At 41.1% G+C, this 19,914-nt stretch overlaps 1 protein-coding gene across 1 annotated transcript in view; it reads right to left on the bottom strand.

Moving 5' to 3' along the window:
* Positions 1-259: 259 nt before the first annotated feature.
* MMACHC (metabolism of cobalamin associated C) overlaps positions 260-19,914 on the bottom strand; it is a 39,060-nt gene continuing 19,405 nt past the window's right edge. Inside the window, exons 3-4 of the mRNA XM_069232842.1 lie at positions 14,143-14,295; positions 260-3,986 (exon numbers count right to left, since the gene is read on the bottom strand). Of these exons, the coding sequence (XP_069088943.1) occupies positions 3,675-3,986; positions 14,143-14,295 (465 nt within the window). The 3' untranslated portion in view covers positions 260-3,674. The remainder of the gene's footprint in view (positions 3,987-14,142; positions 14,296-19,914) is intronic.

Here is a 19,914-nt window from a genome sequence, read left to right as displayed (position 1 = left end):
TTCCCTGACCTAATTACAGTAACAACCAGGAAAATAAGAACTGAAAAGTAAACCAAAGTAGCGAGCTACTTTTAGATACTACTAGAAGGATGTTCATCAACAACAATAAAGTATATATATCAATACAACTGATTATGTATGTCTTCAACAATATATATACATTGAAACAAAAAAGTTCAATATCTAAATGTTCTGTCTTAGGCTACATCAATATCCTGATATAAATCTCTGAAAAATATAACATTTTAGAATCTTGGAATTATGTCAACAATATATAATTTTATTTAACTGATTTACAAATTACAAAATACAAAAAGACCTAATATAGTACAAAAAAAGCTACAAAACTGACTCAATCACTTCACATTCATACTGTAATAGGATATACATAGTAATCAATACAAAGAACCTAATATTACTAATAACAAAAAAAATCCTAATAGACACAAATAAAAAATGATTACATGTCCTAATACATAGAAAAGTTTATAAAATCCAATATCTAATATTACTGCAATCTCAAACAATGATACAGTAGGAACCTAAAGCCTACGCGTGTTTCGGTAATCCTCTTTTATCGAGGCCACCTTCATCAGGGCAGTTCCCAACCATCTAGTCCAATATCGATGTGGACCCAACGACCGGACAATCTGACAACATTGTATAACAAATTCTGGATGTACGCCACATTAATGGATGATATCTAATATAGGCAGACATATAAATAACAAATTTGAGATAAGGGAGTCCAACATTCCAGGGCTGGAAACTTGTTAAGTTGTGTGTACATGCAGAGATGCACAAGTCTAATGCGTATAAAAACCCGAATGGAGTTAATATAGTGAAGTGTACCAATGTATATGTGAATGGAACACCCGTAGGTGGTTCAAGCAAACTTAGAGAGCTCAAGGGTGACAAAACGAAATAGAAGTGAAAATAAATTTAAAAATAATAGGTGAAAGGAAGAATATAACAATAACAATAACCTGACATGTGTGCCTCTCAGCAAACTTGTGTATTAGAGCTTAATTGGTAACCTATGGTGTCTAATTAGTATTTTATCATGCACCATAAAGTGATAGACCAATCTCGTTTGTAAAGAAATTTGTGACATCGAACCTTATGTTCAGTTAAGACAATGATGGTAAACTACCAGTCAAAATACCTGTAGAGTGACGATGTTATAATCTCTCAGATGGAAGACCACCGCTCATAGGAAATTCTTGGAAGTAAACCTTTTACTGCCATTTAAGGTTATACCTCAATGGATATATCGTAATATTGTCTATGGAAAGAAGGCCAAGATACCAATTAGACAACACTACAGTGGGAATAATTAAGAACATTTATAAGGGACAGAGCAGCCTTTTCATTTGTTTTACCTGTAAAATATCGACAAACTCCTGTGCCCAGGTCTCTTTTCAGATAGATAGTATTAGCCACGCTCCTTGTATGTTATATGGATCGTAAAAAACAGAAAAATACATGGAACAGGATTTCTCTATTAACTTCAAATAATAATTTCTTCACTTTGAAGGTTTTATAATGACATAGGACCAACACAGGTAAAGAACCGTGCCCAACTCATACTTCTTACCTGGATGCTAGATATACGAGCGCATAGTTCCTAGTGAAAACTCTGGTTTAGCGCGCTTCGTTTTATTGTTGCAGTCATGTGAAATCAAGTCATTAGACACTAGCGTACACGCAACGACGGGGCTTACGGACTGCGAGAATGGGCGCCATCTTGGAAGGGAGTTGCTAGAATGGTCCAAAATGGAATATAAAAGTTTTGGCTACACACATACCCGAAGCGTATCGTCAGAATTGGTTGAATAATGAGTCTGAACCTATGCAACACAATACAGAGGGGCAAAAAAACAACTATGCCAACAGTGGCAAAGAAGGATTCAGAGTGCAAGGGAGAATATTAGAGTGTTCTCGACCACAGATATTCAAGATCACAAAAGAAATTCTAAAGGGCCGGTTGGAGGTGTAAACCGAGAATAAAGGATTGGCCATCTACTCCACTAATATACACTGGCAATCATGGAAAAATTATTTTTTTAAATAGACCTAAACCAAAAATAGATGGTTCTTTCTAGGCTATAATACTCTTCCCTGGCAGTTATTAAAGGGAGCTAGGGAGAAAAAATTGAAATAGGATGTACTCCAAGTATAAAAAGGTCACTGCATTTAACCAATTGTATTCTCCCAAGGAATGTGTTCATTCAGACCTCTATTGCATGTGTCCAAAGTAAAAATCCAGTATACCTCTTGTTTTTTCCTAACCTTGTTCTCCTCTGTTCTTCCCGATTTTCTGATCTTTTCTAAAATTGTCCATGTCAAGTCTTCTATTTTGTGTCCCAAATGTTTCCAATGTTGTACTAAGGGAGCTCCCTCCCTGTTGCTGCGTATGTTGGACATGTGTTCAAGCATTCTTAATCTAACTTCTCGCCCTGTTTCTCCAACATATCCCAAGGAACAGGGACACCGGATCAAATAGACACAATTCTCTGTCCTACAGTTTGTCATGTCTACAAGTTTGTAGTCCTTTTGGTTCCATTGCAATGTGTCCCCTACAATGGCTCCAGGACACGCCTTACAGGTACCACACTTGTGGTTACCTTTTATTGGTTGTTCTCCGCTGATTGATTTCTGGCAAAAGTCTCCATCTTTTGGCAAACGTGCTCTAACCAATTTGTTATAAATATTTGTATTTTTCCTGAAAGCAAATAAAGGACGTTCCAAGGTTGATAGGTCTTGGTTGCTGTTAAGTATATGCCAGTTAGTCAAGATTATTTTTCTAATTCTTTCATTCAAATTAGAATGTTGTATAACACACACCATCTGTGGTTTAGGATTTTTATTCTGTCTTTCAAACATACTCTCCCTGTTGTAATATTTTGCTCTTTTATAGGAATCCCTTATTATTCTTTTACGGTATCCTCATAGTAGGAGTTTCTGCTGTGGAATATCAGCATGATATTCAAAATCTCGTAAGTTCGTACAGTTCCTGCGAATACGTAGGAACTGACTGAAAGGTATTCCCTGTTTTTGACTTCTCGGATGGAAACTGTCAAAATGATATATACTTTATTGTTGTTGTTGATGAACATCCTTCTAGTAGTATCTAAAAGTAGCTCGCAACTTTGGTTTACTTTTCAGTTCTTATGACAAGCAAATGTCACAAAAATAACCCAGTGCTCTGTCTCTGATAGAATATAAAAATAAAAACATAATTTTCTTAAATAAGAAAACATGAATTTGCCAATACCAGCTTCTTCAGTCCATAAAGATTTGCCAACCAGCAATATGTCTTTAGCAACAATGAGCTGATTTTGGATTCTGCAGGATGAACCCAAAACCATTACTAATAAGTCAGTCTAATCTCACTTCACTGCTTGCAGCATGATCATGATGGAAAGGGCTAATTTGGCAACAAAAATGTTACAATAAAAATCTTTGGTGGTAAACATTCTGCATCATTAGGCATGGACACATTAGAACCACTTGCAACGGTGAGGTTTAGGGCAGTGATGCCAAGGACTCTTGCCTCTTCCACTAATAGGCAAGTGGCATCTGCCTCGAGGTGCATTCTGGGATACCAGGGCAGTTTTGCCACTCACTGCAAGAGATGGCGGTGGAAGGGCTGACTGAAGAGAGGTGGATTTTCAGTAATGGGAACCGTGTTCCAGCTCCCCCTGCAGCCCGAGCAGCTTCAACCTCTCGGAGGGAGGAGTGGCAAAGTAGGTTTTCTGCTCCTCCGAGTAGCGCTCCTGCACGTCCAAGATGTCTCGATACTCCCAGTCCTTCCAGCGGAAGTTGAAACTTTCTAGCAGGGCAATCCTCTTCTCATTGGAGTGGACACAGTCAGCGGGTGGCTCCTGCTTCAGGGAAGGGGCCTGAACATCTTGGAAAACCAGTACGCTGCGAATTGCAAACCAGCCTCCAAACTGCGGGTGGATGCACACTCCATACATTTTCTGAAAAACACAAGAATCATTTTTTTTAAATAAACCCTTTATTTGTCCGAGTTATTTGTGAACTACACCTTTTCACACTATTTTAAATTAAGTATTAATTATTAACATATTAGTAACAACTATATCAGCCTCTCTACAGTGGCAAGATAAGGTATTCAGGAAGACAACAACTACAAAGTATATACAGTTTGCCCATTTCAGTTCTTCCTATAAGGCAAGATTCTGCTTTGCTTCACACATTATCCTAACTAAGTGCCGCAGGTTTGATGGTCTGACTGCCACATTACAAGGTTGGCGGCCTGACCCAGCCAACCTACTGCCATCTCTGCCGGGATCCAATATCTCGACAGGCTGATGGCAGTCCTGGTTATAATCAGCCAGGGCGGCACTGAACTCAGAGCTGCCTTGCTGACAGCGTTGCGCTGCTGATTAAAACCTTGACCTCCACTAGCCTTTTCATGGCAGTCCAACCGCAGACAGTGCGCATTTCAAGGGTGCTGGTGCACCTTACATGCGCCAGCATTGCCGCCGGCTTTATTATGAGTCAGGAACAATGCTGCTGCTCCTTTCTCACTGTGCTGTCTGACAGAAACCTTGGTTCCTGGCAGTAGGCCGAGTGGGAAATTTGAAACGGGACAGTGATCGGGCTCCCAGCAAGGCAGCAGTCTCCTCATCAGGAGTTTGGCTGACGGATGTTGTCGTCTGCCAAACTCCTAATGACCCCCTTAGTGTGCCTTATTGTTATTTTGTGTTTGTCATGGACATTTTTAAAGTTATTTAGTGTTTGCGTCCTAACTGCCTTGCATTGAACGCCTGGGAACTGAAGAGTTGCAGATTGTGTACCAGTATCTGTGACACCAGAAACTATCCTTTTCCTCAGTGTTCGGACAAAATATCGAGTTATAGAAATATCAAGTTTTTAATATTGTGAGGCAGAAATATTGTGTGCAAAAATATAGTTGACAGAAATATCAATGTTTTATGGTAAGAAATATAGTTTTTTAGGTTTAAGTGTTTAAATTGTATTTTAATTGTCTGTTTTATACTGTTTGTGCAATTGTTGTTAATGTTTTGAAATATAGTTTGTAATTTTAAGTTATTTATATTTTTAATTTAACTATAACATAGCAATTTATAGTTATGAAATGGGTTGTGAGGTTTGTAGGGGTGCACAGTGCGAAGTTATTTAAGTATAATTAATGTATATATATTTTAACATTAATTGTTTGATTATTAAGTATGTAATTGTGTAAATAATATTTTATTAAGTTGTATTTTTTAGGTGCTGGTTTGTAAGGGTATAAGGTGGGAAGTTAAATGATTATTAATTATGTAAACTGTTTATTATAATTTTTTCATTTATATTTTAGGTGCGGGTGGTGTTTGTTGGGGTAGAGGGTGGGAAGTTAATCAAATAATTGTTAAGTATTTATAAATTATCAATTAGTTTAATGTTAATTATGTAATTTGTGTAATTTCTATAACTTTTTAATTTACATTTTGGTGGGTTTTTGGATTTGACGTGGTATAGGGTGGGAAGCTAATTACATTATAATTACATTTTGTATAATTAATTGTTCATTTATTATGTAAATTGTGTCAATATAATGTTTTAATTTAGATATATGTTTAATGTGTGGCTATAGTGTGGGAATTTAATGAAATAATTATTAAATTAAAAAAACTTATTTTAAAAAAATTACAATTATTTGAATTGTTTTTCTAATGCATATATTTTAATAGTTTCATAGTATTATGAAATTAATACTTGTTATAAAATAAGGTATGTGTTTGAAGTGAAGTAGTTTACCTACTGCTGCAATGTCAGATTTTTTAAAGCAATATACCGTTACATCAGCTGGACTCTTCTGGTTGCGGGGATATATAGGGCTTGTAGGTTCGTCAAGAACCCTAGGTACCCAGAGCCAATGAAGGAGCTGCACCTTGCAATGGGTTTTCGTTCTATACCGGGTATACAGCAATTAATTTGTTGAAATATAAAAAGTGAAAAATAGGTATCAAGAAAACCTTTGCATTTCCAAAATGGGCACAAGATAAGGTGATGAGAAGAAATGGTTATTTGCACATCTCTGAATTCCGGGGTGCCCATACTAGCATGTGAATTACAGGGCATTTCTCAAATAGACTTCTTTTTTACACACTGTCTTACATTTGGAAGAAAAAAATGTAGAGAAAGACAAGGGGCAATAACACTTGTTTTGCTATTCTGTGTTCCCCCAAGTCTACCGATAAAAATGGTACTCACTTGCATGTGTAGGCCTAATGCTCGGGACAGGAAACACAACATGGACACATCACATTTTTACATTGAAATCTGACATGTTTTGGGAAAGTGCCTAGCTGTAAATTTTGGCCTCTAGCTCAGCCGGCACCTAGGGAAACATAGCAAAACAGCGCAGTTTTGAAAACTAGACACCTAGGGGAATCCAAGATGGGGTGACTTGTGCAGCTCTGACAAGGTTCTGTTACCCAGAATCCTTTGCAAACCTCAAATGTTGGCCAATAAAACACTTTTTCCTCTCATTTCTGGGACAGAAAGTTCTGGAATCTGAGAGAAGCCACAAATTTCCTTCCACCCAGCATTCCCCGAAGTCTCCCGATTAAAATGGTACCTCACTTGTGTGGGTAGGCCTAGCGCCCATGACAGGTAATGCCCCAAAACACAACGTGGACACATCAAATTTTCCCAAAGAAAACAGGGCTGTTTTTTGCAAAGTGCCTAGCTATGGATTTTGGCCAATAGCTCAGCCGACAGCTAGGGAAACCTAGTAAACCTGCGCATTTTTTAAAACTAGACACCTAGGGGAATCCAAGATGGGGTGACTTGTGGGGCTCTGACCAGGTTCTGTTACCCAGAATCCTTTGCAAACCTCACAATTTGGCCAAAAAAAAACACTTTTTCCTCTCATTTCGGTGACAGAAAGTTCAGGACTCTGAGAGGAGCCACATATTTCCTTCCACCCAGCACTCCCCTAAGTCTCCCGATAAAAATGGTACTACACTTGTGTGGGTAGGCCTAGTGCTCACGAAAGGAAATGCCCCAAAACACTATCTGGATACATCAAAATTATCAAATACAAAACAACCTGTTTTTGCGGGGGTGGAGGGGGCATCTGCGTTTTTGGTCCTGGGCTCAGCAGCCATCTAGGGAAACCTACCAAACCCATACATTTCTGAAAACTAGACACCCGAGGGAGTCCAGGGAGGTGTTACTTGTGTGGATCCCCCAAAGTTTTCTTACCCTGAATCCTCAAATTTAGCTTTAAAAACAAATATCATTTTTCCCACATTTCTGAGTGGGATCATGCACAGGGACAAATTACCTACCACCCAAGTTCCCCTCAGTCTCCCGGTAAAAATGATACCTCACTTGTGTAGGTGGGCCAAGTGCCTGTGACAGGGAAGGGCCAAAAACATGTCGAAATTGAGGGGGAACCAAAGCGGGTCCAAAAGGGCAGTTTGAAAAAAAAATTTTTTAGGTGCAGCAGAATATTTATCGGTATAGATGAGACAATGTTGGGTGGTATGAATTTTGTGATTTCCAGCAACGTTGGGAGGTTTGCAGGGCATTGTGGGTAAGAAAATGGTTCGTGGTGCATGTGAAGTACACCACCCTGGAATCAACCAGATGTTTAGTTTTCAGATGTGTCTAGATGTTGTAGACTTTCTGCCCCACCCAGGGTCTGGGATAATTTCCCCATCTACCCATTGGTGGGCAGAACAACTTTGGCCCTATTTATTTGGGGTGGGACTATGGCCATACCCCCACACTCTTATTTTGAAAAAAAAATCTTCCCTGGTCTCTGGTGGGCTTTCTGCCCCCTATGTGTTTATGGCACACATAAAAAAAAATTAAAAAAATTATCCCTGGTGTCTAAGGGTTTTCTGCCCCTCCCCCCCCCCCGGGAGCAGAAATGGCCTAAAAATACTTTCCCCCCCCCCCACAGAAGCAGCCCTTGGCCAGGGGGCTGCTCCCCTAATGCGTAAGTATTAAAAAAAAAAAAACCCTGGTGTCTAGTAGTTTCTGCCCCCCCCCCCAGCAGAAATGTCCTAAAATTGACCCTTGCCCAAGGGGTCGCTCCCCACATATAAAAAGAAAAATAAATAAACAAAAAATTTTTTATCCCTGGTGTCTAGGGGTCGGCCTAATTAAATTAGGCCGATCTGTCCCCAGGGCCCCAGGAGGGGCAGAAATGGTCTAAATAGATTTTGCCCTCCCCCCGGGAGAGGCACTTGCCCAAGTGGCCGCTCCCTTATATGTAAGTATATTTTAAAAAAAATCCCTGGAGTCTAATGGTTTCTGCCCCCCCCGGGGTCAGATCGGCGTAATTATAAGCTAGCGCTTCCCACAAGGGCCGGTAAATGGACGTAATGGTTACGTCTATGGCGCCTGAGAGGCACAGCCATGGGCGTAACCATTACGTCCATGGCCCTCAAGGGGTTAAATAAGTATATATTTATATATATTTTTATATTGTTTAAATATAGTTTACTTTACATATGTTCCACATTAATATTTTTAATGTTTACTATTTTTAACTCTACACATTATAAAAACAATTTTTGTCTATTTTTTAACAGTGCAAAAACATTTAAATATATTTTTGAATTTTCAAATACAAGTATAGGAAAAGACTATGGTGGTCATTCCAACCCTGGCGGTCCATGACCGCCGGGTTGGAGGACCGCGGGAGCACCGCCGACAGGCCGGCGGTGCTCCAATGGGCATTCCGACCGCGGCGGTAAAGCCGCGGTCGGACCGGCAACACTGGCGGGCTCCCGTCAGTGTACCGCCGCCCATTGGAATCCTCCAAGGCGGCGCAGCTAGCTGCGCCGCCGAGGGGATTCCGACCCCCCCTACCGCCATCCAGTTCCCGGCGGTTCTCCCGCCGGGAACCGGATGGCAGTAGGGGGGGTCGCGGGGCCCCTGGGGGCCCCTGCAGTGCCCATGCCACTGGCATGGGCACTGCAGGGGCCCCCGTAAGAGGCCCCCTAAATGTATTTCACTGTCTGCTGCGCAGACAGTGAAATACACGACGGGTGCAACTGCACCCGTCGCACAGCTTCCACTCCGCCGGCTCGATTCCGAGCCGGCTTCATCGTGGAAGCCTCTTTCCCGCTGGGCTGCGGGAAAGTCAGAATTACCGCCGCGTTCTTTCGACGGCGGGACTTTGGCGGGCGGCCTCCGCCGCCCGCCAAGGTCCGAATGAGGGCCTATATCTGTGCCCAATATTTTTGGCACAACATCTTTGTATCACAATATTTTGTTTTTTGAAATTTTGACAGTGAGCCCTTTTCCCCTGCAGGCATGCCAATTACATTAAACTTTTGATGTTCACCAGTCATTCTTCTGTCCTGTTGACTCATGCCACAATTCCATTCTCATCAAAATTAAAAATATTCCAATAATTGCCCCGCCCCCAATATATCACTGTGTTTTTGAGGACATGGGGCCAGATTATGAAATTGGCGGTCGGGAGGCCACCGTCGAGCTGGGATTAGTGTCTGCGGCGGTGTCACTGAAGTGGCATGCCCCGACTCAGAAACTGAGCCTGCAGCACATACCACCACAGTGGAGCACATCATGCACCTCGGCCATATTGTGTGCACACTGTGTGCCATGCACAACATTGTGCATGGCACAGACAGTGCAGGCATAGGGGGGCCCTGCCTTTCCGCTGAGCTTTTTACGGTGGTGTGCCGCCGCCATTAATCACGGCTACCGCCACTACTGCAGGATTCATTATCCTGGCAGTTGCAGCAGTCTTGTGGTCGTATGACGTCAGCTTCCCAATCTGGTGGTCAGACCGCCAAGGAAGTGGCAGTTGGACCGCCACCGCAGGTATGGCGGTCCCAGGACCACTGTACTTGTAATATGCACCATAGTCTGGCGGGGTCAATGGAGTGTTCCAGCACCCTACACCTAGCTGCGCCTTTCCTACTGGAGGGGCGTGGGGTTTAGCTGTCAGACACAGAAGAGATGTAGCCAATGGTTAGCTACACAGCTTTTGACAACTCCTAGAATGAGGGCAGCACCAATATGTCTGATTCTTTCAAGCTTTTCCCACATATTCAGCAAGGCAGGTATTGAGGAGAATCTCCATTTCCTACCAAACTACTTTGGATGTTGCTTTGTTCACATGCTTCCAAAAGAACTGTATCAAGAAAAACCCTAACTGCACTTTAGTCTGTCACTTATATGGGTACTTATCTAGGCCACATTAAAGCCTCTGCCCATGTGTGATCTTCCATATCTCCCACACAATAGTCTTACATCTGTTTAATCTAATCAGGCTGCCTGGAAATTAAAGCAGGAATCACATTTAAACTTGAGGGATTTAATAATGTACATGTTTTTTTTTAAAAGTATTTTCCATTCTGCCCTTGAAAAGCATTCACATTGCCAACTATTCACCTATGCACAAAAGAGTTACTCTAATAATTCTTCCTCCTATTCATTAAATTACTGTTAGCTCCCACATCTGGGAAATCTCTTTGGTGACTGGTGGTAAGGTTCCAGAAAATGTTCCTCCAGCCCCCCCCCACCACCAAGTCCCCACAACTCATAAGAACCTGTGTCACTTATCGCATTGTCTTTATCCAGCCTGTTTGTATGCTCTTCTACTGCTTGGTGAAGCTAATCATGTATCACTAACTGGATCTACCAATACCAATTCTGGATATGTGTGACCCTTTACCGACCCCACTAACATCATCTACAGTTTTTTGTAACCTGTCAAGGTATATTCTTTCTCTGTTTCTTCCTGGCAGCCAGCAACATAATTTACTTTCTATCCTTTTCACAATCTATGGCTTGCTTTGCAGGACACACAGAAATTTGGAAAGCTTTATGATCTTCAAGATAGACCTTCCTCTTTGTGCTGTACAGCGAAGATCCCTCCAATTCTATGACCTTCCAAAAAATTACAATAAGGATTTCAGACTTTATAAACACTATACTAGTTTTAAGACTTTTCAAAAGGAATCCCAAATTAAATGTTTACTGTTTCACTATTGGTTGGTACAGCTCTTATAAGCAGACATCATGACAGCTATATTAACTTCTTACATAAGAAACATTATGGACTTTCTGAAGGTACTACTGAATATTGATAATATGAATATCATAATACAAGAATATCGTAGACACATTATTGAAGACCAAAATATAGACAGGTAAGTGCATATAGAAGAAGTATAGAGTTACTATTCTACTAGATTGATTTTTAAATGGCAAAAGACTGTCATTTTCTAGCTCAAATTGGATAGTACTGTGCAATCCTATGCTTAAAAACTTTGCTAGAAAAACAGACATTTGAGGTGAGCACATCTAGAGAGTTACTGGTGTTGCAGGGTGTTCTATAGAGGAGCTGCTCTCCACCTAAACTTGAGAACTACCCAGAGTTCTCTTTTCTTTTTTGTATAATATATGTGGACGTATTTTCTCCCTCCATCTATTCTATCCAGCAAGAACATGCAAAATTATCCAAATAACTTCCGGAGAAAAAAAGGCAGCACAGCCAGGTAAGTAACGACCCAGAAACCAGGTTCGTATTTAATCAATTTCAAAGATGCAGAGCGAATGCTCAGAAAATGTGGTGACTCGTTTCAGCAATGAGCCTTCCACTGACCATAAAGTGCATATATATATATATATATACACACACACACACACACACACACGTATGCATATATCTATATCGTATATGTGAAGTTAAGTATAGAAAATCTTTACTTACCTTCCAATATTTTAGTTTCAATATTTCTATGCCATGAAATTCAATATGCATGCAGACTTTTTCCTGATGATACCTCATCTTGAGACTTTCTTAACACTCCAAGAACTTTCATCACCTGTGATGACAGGGGGTAGAGGGCTCCAAGATACAGCAATATACATCATCATAGTCTGTTTGCTAATATTGTGGTCACAATATTTTTTTCAGCATTTTCCAGAGATACAGACCAGTATGACGCATAATACTCCAGGATGTTTTTTTCTTTTGGGATTATTAATATAAAAACCTCTTGTAAGTCCCTGGAAAATGTACCATATTCTTATCTTGTTACTAACATCTGCAGACTTAGTGAGCATATTTCCTTACATATTTTGGGAAAGAATAACAAAGGTACTCTGTTTAGACTTGGAGGAGTGAGTGGGTGACTTTGCTGATATAAAATGGCTTTTTTTGTATCTCTTCTGTGGTCACCTACCTGTCCAATGCGTTGGCCACTTTATCTGCCCCTTTAGGAGAATGTCTCTCATAAATACATCTAATTACGCATCTCTACAAGTTTAATACTGATGAATGAGGATACATAATTGTCTGTAAACTCTATTTCTTTTGTGTTGCTCTGTTACCTGATGTATTATTCACTGGGCATATCTATTTTGTTCCTCTTCTATGCTGAGCCAGTGCTGTGGTGTATATTTTCGTTTTCATATGCTTCCCAAATATTTCCTCCTTGAGTACACTAACAACTCTTTATGCATTTCCTAAGAATGCATTCTTATCTAGGAATTTGTTTTCCAGGTCTAAGTTACTACTTTTTTCCATCTGTACTTCTTATTCTTACTGTGCCATTTAATGTACATTGGTGCAAATTATGCCCAAGTAATTGACTGATTGATTGATTGATTGATTGACTGGTGGGCCCACTGAATTATAATTTAACATACATTATTCCTCTGTCTCCTTTGCCAGTTGTTTGGCCCTCTGTTTAGAATGTTGATGTCTCACGCTTAACTTCCACATTCCTTGCCTTGACAGTTAGTCTCAAGTTTGCGTTTGCCAGCTCTCACATTGATTCTATTCTTTTTTCCGCAATCTGTTTATTTGGTTTTTACATTATCTCTTAATACAACATACTCATACCAACAGATACGCATTTCAGCACCCTGACAACTGGTGTGCTCATAGTCAAACTATTGAGTATTGTAACATCAGTGATCATACAGTTCTAACACTATTCTGTTTTTTTATATCCTTTATTTTGCTATTTTTATAATTCTGAATGGTGTGAATGCGAGGACCCTGTGAATATTGCTTATCAGGCCTCTGATGCTATTTGTGTTTTAACAACATAGTTTTCGATTGTATGACTGTTTCCTTGGTAAACCATTTCCAATACCTCTCTTAATACTTCATGCTACACCCCGTGTGCTCTTTTCTGTAGAGATTAGCTCCGATTATTCTTTCAGTGCTAGGGTTCACCAGAATTCCTTCTGGTATTCACGGCAGTCCAGTGTCTGGAGGGGTCCATGAGTTTCCGGAGCATTTTTGCCCAGTATACCAGTAGGCTTTTCATCATATCTAACTTTCTTCATTTGTACTTCTTCTGCGGCTGACCATTCCAATAGGTCTTATAGCCATCCATCTGCCATCTTAAGGCGGGTTGGACTCAGTCAGCGAATGGCAATGCATCTTTTGGCCAGTACCACCTCCATAGTTGCAAACATTTTGCCTATCTTGCTTTTTTTTTTTTTAAACATCAGGAGTGGATTTCATCCCAAAAGGAATGGTTGTATTGGTAGTTGGGGTATCTCCCTCCACACATTATTGTAATCCTTTACTTCTGTCCAGAATTTCTGTATCACTGGACATTGTCAAGTCATATGTATATTAATCTGCAGCATCAGTTTGACAACTGAGACTTTTAAGTGAGCACCTGGGTAAATAATATTCAATTAACATTTTGTCAAATAGGTCTTCTGCAGAAAGTAATACGGATAGAGTTTGACTCGAGCATTACTTGATACTTATTTAACCCTTTGGCATGCCTTTTCTCATTACTTCTTGTTAAGTGATTTGTCCATGTCTGACACCCATTTTAGGTGCAACACTTCACCTTTTCTGCATCAATCTTGCCTCAATGCCATGTAAATATTGGCCACCAGCTTCTTACAGCTCATTGATGCCTCAGGAAAGGCATTCCAGACTTCTCTAGCAGTCTGTGCAATCCTTGTATATTGCATGAATTAACCTTGTCCTTTCCTGAACAGTTCTTGTGTCTGCATAATTGAGACAATTCTACCCTGTTGTTATAACTCTGTACCACCAGTTTGTGCACTTTGTTTAAAGGGTTTGACACCCCACAGAGCCATGTCTGGGGAACTGAAAACAAGGTATCTTACCTTTTCGCCCCATGGGTCTCCCTGGACGTCGCTCCTCTGATAGTAATATGCAGCTCCGGCCACATGTGCTGCTGTCTGAACAAGGACCTTCGGACGTCGGTTTGGAAGCATCTCATAATCATACATCACATCCACCCTCTGTTCTGGGAGGCTCTAGAAGCAAACATCATCTATACATTGAGATTTCACTGCCATGAACATGTGGTCTCTTCTCCAAAGAGCAGTCTTGTGCTTCATGGAAAAACCATGATTGTGCTCCTTTTACTGAGAAACCCTGCACCAGCATCAATATACTAAATGGAAGGAGCAAACGCCTTACGCACAGAACGTAGGAATAATTTCTGATAAGCACAGATACGCTAAAACACAAATAGTGATGGTATTGAACCTCAGCAAAGAAAGAAACACAATAGATCTCACACATGCAAAGACCAGATCACCGTGAAGCACATGGTACTGCTTGCTATATTCCTCCAATGAGGGCACCCCATATGACGAAGCTGGAAATGGGCAAGACGCCTCCTGCACTTACTGAGCCAGATCACAAAGGCTGGAGGAGAAAGGAACAGTAACTGCTCAGTCCAAAATGTCAGACAGGCCCTCTCAGGAGTGACTGAACTAGCATGTCTCTTGTTTTTAATCACACTCCTAGAAACAGGGTGGCTTGGCAGCCCTGGGTCCTGAAAACAAGCTAGAATAGAAACACAACTACTTTTGTGATCCCCATAGGGAAGCTCCCCATAGTGGGAACACAGCCAGGCTCAGGAATGGCAAACTTTGCCAACTCTGTGGTCCGGAACTTTAGTGCTCACTTAAAAATATCTCTCACTTCTAATTGATGGTGTTTAGCAAACCAGTTCTTCCTGAACTTCAAGGAATCTCCAGAATTAGCCAAAAAATATTCAGATTTTGAGTATATCAAATCTACTGGCAATCAACACAAATATACTGGCAATCGACACAAATATACCATAAAATGTTTAAAGTACCCTAATGCGTCTGACGAGGGAGGGTTAATGATAATATAACATTTTTCACCTCCTCTCTGCACTCACTGTACAACACCAACACATCAAACACAACTGTGTGCATACAGAGGAATTACAGAAATAACAGAGGACAGCAAACAACATAGGACATAACGAGAACAGACAGTGCACACAAAGAAACAAAAACAACAGAGCATGCACTAGGGACAGATGCGCACGACAGCACAATACACAGATATGGAAGGCAGAGCATTCAGAGGTGACAGACAAAGACGAATATGAAGGGGATAAATATAAATGGACTACATACAGGGCACAAATGTACACAACAAAAGCACATACAAGTGAAAGACACAGAAAACAAAGCATGCACAAAGGCACAGACACAGAGAGCGGCATACACAGTGGCAGACATTTATAACAGAGCAAATATCAGTGTCCTAGATCATGGCATATATTCGGGACAAACAGACAAAAAGAGCGTATACAGTGGAAGATAAACATAACTGTGCACATATGGGGACACGCACAACAAACAGAACACATACAGAGGCAGAGGCAGATGCAGACACAGGAAGATGCAGGGAATAGACCACATACAAGACACATGCACAGTGCACTCAGCACAGACAGGGGGCGGATACAGGTAGCAGACCCTACTCAGTGGACTGGTAGAGAGCATAGAGGGGTCAAACAGAGATGATACAACATATGCAACCTAATAATAGAATACAGTATGTGTAGGAGACAGAAGGTGGGGGCTCAGTATCAGGGGCGTTAAGGCTATGCACCAAAGCAGAGAGAGGGTTGACTGAACCATGAGTGAAAAACCTAAGAAATTAAGTCAAGCAGTAAGCATTAAAGTTTCCGGAGACATTCACTTTGACAAGAGCCTTATACATTTTATAGACTGATACGTAAGGTGTGGGTGATGGTTTCTTAGCTGCATTCCATAGAAAACATTACAGTACAGCAAAATATCTCCAGTCCCTATTTATGACTAATAGAATTGTACAAAACGTGTCACAATCTGCAAAGTGCATGGCAAAGCGTACAGGGCATTTCACACTGCTCGGTTTATCAGTGTAGTTCTTTATGTCATGCTGTCATATACTGAGTTTTGGTGGATAAATTAGATAATGTCATGCTGTAGATGTATATGCAGTCCCCCTTGGTCGTGGCATCATGTTCTAGCACCGCACTTGTGGCACCTGAAGGTGCGTATGTAAGGCTGTACACAATACAAGAGTCACCCACAGTCTTAGTTTCATGATATAGCCCTGCACATGTGGTCCCTGCCTGGTATGTTCTATCACAGGGTGCGTGGTGCCTGCAAGGCCTTAAGTCATGTTCTGTCACTATCCTTGCAGTCTCTGCATGCCATGGTGTGATGCTGCATCACTGCACGTGGTCTCTATAGGGCCCAATATTATGCTAAGGAACACACCATGCACATGAAGTACAAGTTTAAGGACAGTGGCAAGCAGGAATGCCCTCACTTTAAGGATGTGAATGTTGTTGGCCACTTGGAAAAAGTTAATCAAAAGATAATGTATCTATTCTATTGCCCCAGACCATGCACGCCACTGGTGACCCTTAGGTTTGACAGAGAGATATCACATATTGATGGATTTAAAGATACAGGGAGAATATCTGGGATAAAAGGCGACAGTAAAGGGTGTAAATATCAGAGACGACTCTATTACTGACCGTGCTACACGTACTCAAGAGGAACTATCTGTGTGCGTGTTATACAGCCTTCAGCTAGGGAAGTAAGATCACTATGCTCACATGGCACTTTATTTCTAGTTTTGGGTTTTCAATTGACAACCTAATACATCTAAGCAGCAGTAGTACTTCTTGGGTCATTTCAAATAAACCAACTGGACAAATGAATTGGGACATATTTACTATGATTTTGCAGCAGGGTTGAATCTTTTTTTTGGCACAGCCCAAATGTAAAATCATTTTTGGCATTTACTAAGTCATGCAAAGCCACTTTGTATGGCTTTGCTTGGTCTTGTAAATACTAAGAAACGCAACGTAGCGCATAGTGCTGACTTACGATATTTTGCATTGGGTAGGTGTTACATGAGTGGAGCATGGGAACTAACATGTATCTACCCATGCATGTTCAAGCAAACCTAGATTTACAATGACTTGTAAACCTTGGTCTGCTCCAAAAGAGTCGTATTAGTGAAATATCTTTACTTCTCCTGATTACTTCCACCTCCTTCCATGTGTGCTGCATTCTGCAACACATATATATGGAAGAATATGTCCCTAAGGGCCGTTTTTGTGCAGGAAGGTGTCCATTCCTGCAAACAAAAAACAATCAAGCCTGTATCATAGGCATCCTTGCACTAAGATGCACTATGTTACAAAGGTGCAAGGGTGTCTGCATTGGTGCTGGGCAGTGCGCAACTGCAAGGTGAGGGCAGAAATGCTCCATAGGAGTATATCTGTTTTCTCCCTTTCACGCAGCTCAGCGCAGCATTCCCTTGCTGCGCTGCGTTGCATGAAATAATAGTAAATCTTCCTGCAATTGTTTAAAAGCTTTGACTGGCTTTAAGGAGTTGCACGAGGCTTGGAGTCATTTCGGTAGCTATGTGGAGTCTCTCTTTCCTTCCAGTTATAAAAGTAAATTGCACTCAAACCTTGCACCCCATGATCTATCTGCATTTGGCACAAATACCTACAGCCTACTTTAAAAGGATGCCGCGGACATCAGCACCCTAATAAATGAGGGTTGCACATTACCATTGTAAACACGGAGCATGCTTTGGAATTCAGAGACTATCTCTGCACAGGTTAAGTCTGTTTGTGATGTTATACTGATGTAATGCATTAGCCCATGGAAAGAAAAAAAAACAATGCCCAATAGCCATCTTCACCACCAAGAACTAATGAAGGGCCAGGGCATAAATATAATTTGTCCCCTTTCCAATTCTTGCTTTCTTTTTCTTTACTCATTTTGCTCTCCATTCTTTCCTTAACATCGCTTTGATTATTTAATAACTTTCTTTCTCCTTCCTTTTTTTCATTCTACTTTGTTTTCTTACCCTTCCTTTCTCTTCCTCTGTACCTTTTGCTTCATTCTCCCTTTATTCCTGTCTCTATTTTGTCTGGTTTATTTCTCAATATCTTTCTTCTGACCTTTATTTTTTTTCTTTCATTTCCTTTAATATTTCTTCTGTAACTGTTAGAACTCAAATCAAATCAAATCAGGGTTTATTAACCGCAACTACTCACCCTTAAGGGTCTCAAGGCGCTAAGGGGGTTTGTCCTTTGACCTTCGGTTGACGAGCCAGGGTTTAAGGTCTTTCCTGAATGCAGTTAGCCATGATGACTGCCTGAGGTTCAGGGGCAGGGTGTTCCATTTCATTCCCGCGAGGTAGGCGAAGGATCTTCCACCAGGCCTTCCGAATTCGGGTACGGTGACTAGTGCTTGTTGAGCGAAGAGATCTGGTGGGGGATTAGAAGGTGATGCGGTGATTGAAGTAGATGGGTCCTAGGTTGTAAAGGGCCTTCTAAGCATGGACCAGGAGCTTGAAGTTAATTCTTTTCTCGATGGGAAGCCAGTGGAGGTCTCTTAGGTAATTGGAGATTTGTTCTCAGTGGGCAATGTCCAGGATGAGTCTGGCAGAGGCATTTTGGATGTGCTATTATTTCTCCAGGTTCTTCTGGGTGGTACCGGCATAAGGGCGTTGCCATAATCAAGTCTGCTGGTAGCCAAGGCATGGGTTACGGTACTGCGGCAGTCCTTTGGGATACATTTGCAGATCTTCTAGAGAAGTCGGAGTGGGTGAAAGCAGGAGGATGCGACTGAGTTGACTTGGCGGGTCATGGTGAGCGATGAGGCCAGGATGAAGCCAAGGTTGTGTGTGGTGTGGTTTGTAGGAGGAGGGGGGTTTAGAGGTGTGCCAAGGGTCAATGGCCTCCAGGCGTCGCCCCAGGCTGATGTGGATGTTCCCAGGATGAGGATCTCTGTCTTGTTAGAGTTGAGCTTAAGGCAGCTGTGCTTCATCTAGGCGGCGACGGCAGTAGTGGGGTTTTCAGTCAATGAGATGATCAGGTGGGTATCGTTGGCGTAAGAGACTATGTTCAGCCTGTGGTCCCTGACGATGGATGCGAGCGGGGCCAAGTAGGTGCTGAAAAGTATGGGGCTAAGGGAGAAGCCTTTTGGAATTGTGCAACTGATCTCCGTGGGTTCTGACAGGTAAGGTGGGAGTCTGGCTCTCTGTGTTCTGCCAGACAGGAAGGAGCATATCCATTGTAGAGCCTTTCCGCTACAACAGCTACACGCTTTAGTGCTTTGAATATTTATTTAGAAGAAAGGTATGTTACCAAACATTTTTCTTTCTTAACTTTGCAAGTTTTCTTTTTTTTTTATTATAAGCTTTACTTAGAACTTTAAAACAAATACAATTTACATTCCAAAATGGAAGGTCTACTATGTACAGTTTTGGACCTTAATTGGATATGTTTGTATATCATGCTTTTAAGCATATTATTTTATTTTCTGCGAAGACTATGACTGATGGCAAGAGTGTGGACGAACAAAAGCATTCAATGAAAGAAAAAAAAGAAGAGGATAAATGTGTAAAAAGCTTAAGGTAAACTTCAGGTAAACACAAAACAAGCTTATGGTGAAGTGCATAATATTGCACTTGGGATAGTTTTTACTAGTCCCAAAAAAGAAGAAAGTAGGGACAACATTACTGAGTATTGGAATATTTTCACTAGACTGTGCAATTACAGACATGTTGTGATGCAACGCTGA

This window comes from Pleurodeles waltl, chromosome 4_2 (assembly GCF_031143425.1).
Source record: "Pleurodeles waltl isolate 20211129_DDA chromosome 4_2, aPleWal1.hap1.20221129, whole genome shotgun sequence".
In the NCBI taxonomy this organism is placed as follows: Eukaryota; Metazoa; Chordata; class Amphibia; order Caudata; family Salamandridae; genus Pleurodeles; species Pleurodeles waltl.
Note: the sequence above shows the minus strand (reverse complement) of the source record. Positions and strands in the feature narration are given on the sequence as shown.